General features: G+C 49.1%; 2 protein-coding genes and 1 long non-coding RNA gene across 3 annotated transcripts; all 3 read right to left on the bottom strand.

The window, feature by feature from the left end:
- Positions 1-76: 76 nt before the first annotated feature.
- On the bottom strand, positions 77-1,672 carry LOC132571038 (gastrula zinc finger protein XlCGF17.1-like). Its single transcript, XM_060237668.1, has 2 exons — positions 1,552-1,672; positions 77-1,092 (listed from the first exon to the last, which is right to left on the bottom strand). The coding sequence occupies exons 1-2, from the start codon at positions 1,670-1,672 to the stop codon at positions 77-79; spliced, it is 1,137 nt and encodes a 378-aa protein (XP_060093651.1).
- A 1,599-nt stretch (positions 1,673-3,271) lies between these two features.
- On the bottom strand, positions 3,272-4,087 carry LOC132572153 (uncharacterized). Its single transcript, XR_009555406.1, has 3 exons — positions 4,045-4,087; positions 3,520-3,596; positions 3,272-3,307 (listed from the first exon to the last, which is right to left on the bottom strand). It is a non-coding gene; the product is annotated as an uncharacterized LOC132572153 (long non-coding RNA).
- Positions 4,088-4,439: 352 nt separating this feature from the next.
- Positions 4,440-4,997, bottom strand: LOC132571039 (zinc finger and SCAN domain-containing protein 21-like). Its single transcript, XM_060237670.1, has one exon. It carries the CDS (start codon positions 4,995-4,997, stop codon positions 4,440-4,442), a length of 558 nt encoding a protein of 185 aa, XP_060093653.1.
- Between the last annotated feature and the right edge of the window lie 2,527 nt (positions 4,998-7,524).

Consider the following 7,524-nt stretch of genomic DNA (forward strand, 5'->3'; position numbering starts at 1 on the left):
TTTCTCCTCTGTGTGGATTCTTTGATGACTTTGAAGATGAGCACGTCTACTGAATCTTTTCCCACATTCTGAGCATTCAAAACATTTCTCCCGTGTGGCTTCTTTCATGGTATTGAAGATGGCCACTCTGCTTGAATCTCATTCCACACACTGAGCATTCAAAAGGTTTCTCCCCTGTGTGAGTTCTTTGATGCCCTTGAAGATTGCTACTCTGACAAAATCTCTTTCCACACTCTGAGCATTCAAAAGGTTTCTCCCCTGTGTGGGTTCTTTGATGCCTTTGAAGATTGCCACTGAACTTGAATCTCTTACCACACTCTGAGCATTCAAACGGTTTCTCTCCTGTGTGGGTTCTCTGATGCTTTTGAAGATTGCCACTCTGACTGAATCTCTTTCCACACTCTGAGCATTCAAAAGGTTTCTCTCCTGTGTGGGTTCTCTGATGCCGCTGAAGACTGGCACTATGACTGAATCTCTTTCCACACTCAGAGCAGTCAAATGGTTTCTCCCCTGTGTGGGTCCTCTGATGTTTTTGAAGATGGCCTCTCTCAGTGAATCTCTTTCCACATTCTGAGCATTCAAATGGTTTCTCCCCTGTGTGGATTCTTTGATGACTTTGAAGATGAGTACGTCTACTCAATCTTTTCCCACATTCTGAGCATTCAAAACATTTCTCCCCTGTGTGGCTTCTTTCATGGTATTGAAGATGGCCACTCTGCTTGAATCTCATTCCACACACTGAGCATTCAAAAGGTTTCTCCCCTGTGTGGATTCTCTGATGCTTTTGAAGACTGCCACTCATACTGAATCTCTTACCACACTCTGAGCATTCAAAAGGTTTCTCTCCTGTGTGGATTCTCTGATGCCGCTGAAGACTGGAACTCTGACTGAATCTCTTTCCACACTCTGAGCAGTCAAATGGTTTCTCTCCTGTGTGGGTTCTCTGATGTTTTTGAAGATGGCCACTCTGACTGAATCTCTTTCCACACTCTGAGCACTCAAAAGGTTTCTCCCCTGTGTGGGTTCTTAGATGATACTGAAGAGTGCCACTCAGACTAAATCTCTTCCCACACTCTGAGCATTCAAAAGGTTTTTCCCCTGTGTGGATTCTCTGATGCACTTGAAGATGACTACTTGTACCAAATCTCTTCCTACACTCTGAACATTCAAAAAGTTTCTCGCCTCTGTGGGTTCTCTGATGTTGGTGAAGACTGCCACTCTCACTGAATCTCTTTCCACATTCTGAGCATTCAAAAGGTTTCTCTCCTGTGTGAGATCTTTGATGCCGTTGAAGTCCACCACTCTGACTGAATCTCTTTCCACACTCTGAGCACTCAAAAGGTTTCTCCCCTGTGTGAGATCTTTGATGCCGTTGAAGTCCACCACTCCGACTGAACCTTTTTCCACAATCTGAGCATTCAAATGGTTTCTCACCTGTGTGAGTTCTCTGATGTTCTTGAAGGTGGCCATTGCTACTGAATCTTTTTCCACACTCTGAGCATTCAAAACGGTTATCATCTTTGCATATTCTATGCTGCTGGAGATTTCTACTCTGATTGAATTTCTTTCCACACTCTGAAGGTTTCTCTCCTCTGTGTATTCTTTGCTTTACAGGAAACTGTGATCTATATTTGAAGTACTTTCCAAACTGAATGGTTTTACTTGTCTTCATTACATTGTGCTTTGGAAAATGTATCTTACGTTTTCTTCCATAACTTTCCTTAACCAAACAGCTGTCTTTCTTTCTATTAGGTGTGCTTTTATCCCTGTTGTTTCCTCTTATGTCTTCATTATTAACTCTGTCTGGCAATTGCTGGTGAAGTTCCTCACCCTCCTCATTCCTCTGACCATCCTCTGCTGGAATAATGGGAGAGAGAGAGTGTTAGCACCTGGGCGGGAAGGTAACATCCAAATTCATCTATTTGACTGCAGAAGGAAAGGACTGACAGCTCTTCATTCATTCATTCATTCATTCATTCATTCATTCATTCATTCATTCATTCATTCAATTTGTGACCCACCCTCCCCGCTGAAGCAGGCACAGGGAGGCTCACATTAAGAGGTCAAAAGACCAATATTATTAGATTAAAAATAGAAATACAAGTACATCATAAATAAAACAATTAGATAAATTAGTAAGTGCTTATAGATCAGATATATTGATGTATCAATCAATCAATCAATTTTATTTGTATCCTGCCCTCCCCGCCGAAGCAGGCTCAGGGTGGCTAACAACATCGTCAATACATTAGTTTACAAGGTATTTAAACATAACTAATTAACACATTAATTAAAATTCTACTAAAACTCTAAAATCACTAAAATCATTAAAAATTAATATACTGGTGCTATAATATAGATTTCACTAGCAGTATCCCTTAATCGGTGAAGGCCAATTGATGTATTAAAATGTATTAAATATGGCGGATACTTCCAACTCCATCGGTGTTTAGATTTTATTGCTCAAGTATTTCTGCTGGATGTCCTATAAGAAAAAGATCCCCAGTCACTGTGTGATGTTCGAGGTGGGCCAGATGGATTAGTTTCTACCTTCCTGTTGCTGTCGATTTTAATTCAAAAATGCCTGGCGGAAGAGCGCAGTTTTGCAGGCCCTTTGGCTTTGTCCAGCTAGGCTGACCTTAACTAACCTCCCACCTCTCCCCAAAATACTCAGAAGAGAGAACTTTGGAACCAAACATCATCCTTCTACCTTATGTTAAGCGTGCCAGCTTTGTTATTAGAAAGGTATAAAATATTATGTTTTGTGAAGGAAAATTCAGAGAATACGGATGTTTGTTGGTACAGAGAGACAAGTGTTTTCCTCCTGCTTATCGAGACACAGTAAAAGATCTACGAATCACCCCTCTTAGAACTCTGGCTGTTGAGTCTCTGAATGGGGCTGGGGGCTCAACTCCTGACACAAGAGCTTTGTGCAAAAACTGTCAGATCATCCAGGGGAAAGGAGTGTTGAAAAGGCAGACCACAGAGAAATGAGGATCTGGCCCCTTCATCCCACCTTTGCCTCAAGTCAGGACGCTTTCTCTGGCTCGGGTGATGGCCACAACACTGGCAAGTAGCAGGACAGAACTCAAAACGGTGTATTTGTTGTTCAGTGTTTTGACACAAGCCTCATCACAACGACAGCTACTCACACCTCTGGCACACAAGAAAGATCCTTACCCAGAGAGGCCACGATCCCATAGTTCTCCAGCATGACTTCCCGGTAGAGAGCTCTCTGTCCCGGATCCAGCAGGGCCCACTCAGCCTCAGAGAGAGACACGGACACCTCCTCCAAGGAAAAGGGGCCCTGGAAGAAAAAGCAGATCCCTCCTCTTCAGAGGGCACGCCAGGCAGAGACTGCACAAGGGAGGGATTGTCTGGGAAGGTGCAGGATGTGTGGCTGGGGGTGGGTAGAGGGTGTGGCCTTCACAGCCTCTCTCACCTGCTAGAAACTGCAGGAGCAAAAGCCCCTCTAAGAAGGAAGGGGGTCCCAGGCTGTGCCCTGCTCAGATCCCCTACCTGGGCTGCAGGTGCAGCAGCCGTTTCCACACCTCTGAAAAGATGACGGCTCAACAGCATCTCTCCACTGCCTGTTCCTGAGACAAAGGAGGAAAGAAGGGTGTTTTCCAGGACTTTCCAGTTGCTGGTTTGGACCCTGCTTCACCCGCCCCCTCACCCTGTGTACACTCAACCCATTTTAAAATATTTCTCACTGAATTCTGAGCCTCGGGGATTATAAAAGCTACCAGGATATATCAGACTTCTGGGAAACCTGAGTCAGGCTGAGGGGGAAAGGAGGGGGGTGGAGAATGATGTCACGTGACACGTCACTGTCCCATTTGGCCCACATGTGACGTGAGCATGTCTGGAGCCTCGAGGGTAATACGGATGAGTTTCAGAGTGTCTGTTGGCATGGCGAACTTCAGAATCAGGTTTTCTGCCAGATGAAACATGACATCAAATAATTTAATTATTTCCCCTGATCTGAACTGTCTATCCATTTACAGGCTGCCCCAAACACACCCAGGCACAAAAGGCCCTTACCACAGGAGAGGGCACCTTGGGCACGCTCCACGGCCTGCGCCCTCTTCTGCCCTTGCTCCAAGGAAGCTCCTTCAGCCTCAGGGAACGCAGCTTCTATCTTCACAGATGTGGCCCACATCTGTAACAGCAGGGAGGGAGGGGGGTAAGAGATGGAATGGAAAAAGACCAAGGAATGGATCCTGCCCCACTCCCAGACTCTGCACCCTTCCAGCAGCTGACCTGGTGGGAGAGGGAGAAGAAATTCTCTAGTAGAAGAGGCTGAGGAAGGGAGGGAGGAAGGAAGGATTCCTTCACTTGCAGTCTCAGACCAGTTTACAATCTCCTTCCCTTTCTCTCCCCACAACAGACACCCTGAAAGGTAAGTTAGGAGGCTGTTAAATCTCCCATTTGGATGATTAATGCTTGGAGAAATATCTCTCAGGGACAGTGTAGGAGAAGGCCAGATCGTTGCCTGAATTGGAGACACCTGGAGGGAATTCCCTCACCTGTCCTGCCTGCCTCTTCTCCTCTGCCTGGCTCAGGAGGAAACCTTCGGCCAGGGCCACCGCCTGGGAACTGGTCTCCGGCCCACATCCTCTGACCCAGCCCTGCATTTCCTGGGGCAGGAGAGTCAGGAACTGCTCCAGGATCACCAGGTCCACGATCTGCTTCTTGGTGTGCCTCTCCGGCTCCAGCCACTGGCTGCAAAGTCCATGGAGCTGGCTGCAAACCTCTCGGGGCCCATCGGCCTCATGGTAGCCAAATTGCCGGAAGCGCTGGCAATGCACATCTGAGGTCACGGTGTCCTTAGCTATAATCTCTGTTTCCCAGAATTCAGCACCACTCTCAGCTTGGAGGGGAAGGGGCCCTTTGCTTGCTCTCTTGCCAGTCCCAGCTCCTTCTGGGTCCTGCTCTTCCATCTCCTGCCCCTTCCACTGAGTCACCTCCGTCTGTGGAAAGGTGCCTTCATCCATAGAATCATAGAGTTGTAAGAGACGTCAGGGTCATCTAGTCCAACCACCTAAATGCAGGAAATTCACAAATACCTCCCCTAAGGCAATGGCAAACCACCCCATAAAAAAGTCCGCTGTGGGAACAGCATGATGCGAAGTCACCCCAGAGTCGAAACAACTGGTGCTTGCAGAGTGGACTAAGAAAAGGTAAAAGTAGTCTCCTGTGTAAGCACCAGTCATTTCCGACTCTGGGGTGACGTTGCTTTCACAAGGTTTTCACGGCAGACTTTTAATGAGGTGGTTTGCCATTGCCCTCCTCAGTCATCTACACCAGGGGTGGCCAACGGTAGCTCTCCAGATGTTTTTTGCCTACAGTTTCCATCAGCCCCAGCCATTGGCCATGATGGCTGGGGCTGATGGGAGCTGTAGGCAAAAAACATCTGGAGAGCTACCACTGCCCACCCCTGATCTACACATTCCCCCCAGCAAGCTGAGTACCGACCTTGGAAGGATGGAAGGCTGAGTCGACCTGGAGTCGGCTACCTGAACCCAGCTTCTGCCGGGGATCGAACTCAGGTCGTGAGCAGAGGGCTCCGACTGCAGTATTGCAGCTTTACCACTCTGCGCCACAGTGGACTCCCTTTACCTTCACAGGATCAGCACTGCTGTTAGATGGCCGTCTATTCCCTCGCCTCTGGAGAGGCTTCTCTCTGGGGGAAGGAGAGAGGCAGGCAGTAACGTGTCACAAAGAAAAATGAGAACAGAAATACACCACCAAAACCCACAAACCTTCATATGCTTGGGGGACAAATTAGAATTACTCGGGTGGATAAGAAAAAAAGGGGTTCTGTATAGTTGAGCCAAAATAACAGGGAATAATTTATTTAAAGAAATTATTGTAGAATTAAGCTTTTTGAAAGCATTCCTATGCAAAATAATACCGGAATGTATTGTGCTTTTTATTTTCCCTATCTTTTTCTGAAACTAATAAAACTTTTTGGAAATAAAAAAAGGGCTTCTTGTGGTCTGTAAGGTAAAGGTCGTCCCCTGTGCAAGCACCAGTCGTTTCAGACTCTGGGGTGACGTCACATCACGTCGTTTTCACGGCAGACTTTTTACGAGGTGGTTTGCCCTTGCCTTCCCCAGTCATCTACACTTCCCCCCCCCAGCAAGCTGGGGACTCATTTTACCAACCTCAGAAGGATGGAAGGTTGAGTCAACCTGGAGCCGGCTACCTGAACCCAGCTTCCAGCAGGATCGAACTCAGGTCGTGAGCAAAGAGCTTGGACTGCAATACTGCAGCTGACCGCTCTGCGCCACCATCTTGGGAGGTGTGTAGAACAGGTTTAATATCATTTTGCTATATATATTGCCAGCTTGGTTTTGGGGGGAAGTGAAGTGTCTTGGTTGGGCTCTTCAGAGAATTTACAAGCTGAGCTTCTCATCCCTTTGGCTCCGTCTGTCCTGGGGCCTAATTCCTAAGGGAAAGCAGAGCCCCCAAAGGACACGAGAGACTGGTGACCCCTTTCCCTTGGTGCACATCTCTTCCATAGCAGCCCTGAAGAGTCAGGCAAGAACTCCGTGGGGGTGGGGGGCAACTCCCCCTGACAGAAGGGCCCTTTCCCAGAGTCCAGCCTGTTTGGGAACAAGCCAATCCCAGCTCTTGAGGGCTACCAAGTGTGCCAGGAGATCTGCCCACCCAAAGCCACCCCGGTGCCCTGCTGGTGTAGGGCGAATGTTACTCTGGCGCTGGCCTGGACTGGGATTGTGCCCGGGGTGGGGCTTGCTTGGGGAATGGGGCTCAGTCCCCTTCCTGAGGCCTCTCCCAGTGAGGGCACCAGGGCTGCTGGGAGGAAGGGGGGCCGGGGGAGGTGGGAGACTCTGCGGAATGCACAAGGTTGCCAACTCCAGGTTAGGAGATTCCTGGCAATTGGGGGGGGGCTGGTGCCTGGGGAGGCGAGGGGATGGGGGCATCGAGTCCACCCTCCAAAGCAGCTGCTTCCTGCCCTCACACTGATCTCTGGAGTTATAATTTGAGATGGAGTCTGTCAAGTGAGCTGTGGAGGGAGGAGGGGAGGGGGGCAACGTGGCTGCAACAGCTGTATGTCTCCTCTCCCCCTGCACAGAGTTTGCAAAGCACTGCTAGGTGCGTAGTCAGGCTCACAGCTGTGGCGCTCAAAGGAGGAGTCCAGCTGCACCGAGAGAATGGCTGTCTTGGGATGGGGGGGGGGGGCTCTGTGGCCTTCTTCCCCCTTCAGATCTCCTTTTCCGGAATCTCCCTCCGCGCCCAATTTCCAGCAACTTCCCCAGAGTTCCCCCCCCCCGCGGCTGAAAAAGATAACCCCCCTCCCTCCCCCCCTTGCAAGATCTCGAGGCTGCCCCCCCCGTGCCTTACTTCTGAGTAGACCTCCCGGGAAGCTCTTGCAGCTGCTTCTTTGCAGCCCCCTCCGCAGCCCTGCAAATGCAAACCCCTCCCACGACCCCCCCCCCATTGCACGGCCTCTCTAGCCAGCAGCTCGGCTCCTTTAACCCTTCCTGTGCTGCAGAA

Source organism: Heteronotia binoei, chromosome 5 (genome assembly GCF_032191835.1).
Source record: "Heteronotia binoei isolate CCM8104 ecotype False Entrance Well chromosome 5, APGP_CSIRO_Hbin_v1, whole genome shotgun sequence".
Lineage (NCBI taxonomy): Eukaryota > Metazoa > Chordata > Lepidosauria > Squamata > Gekkonidae > Heteronotia > Heteronotia binoei.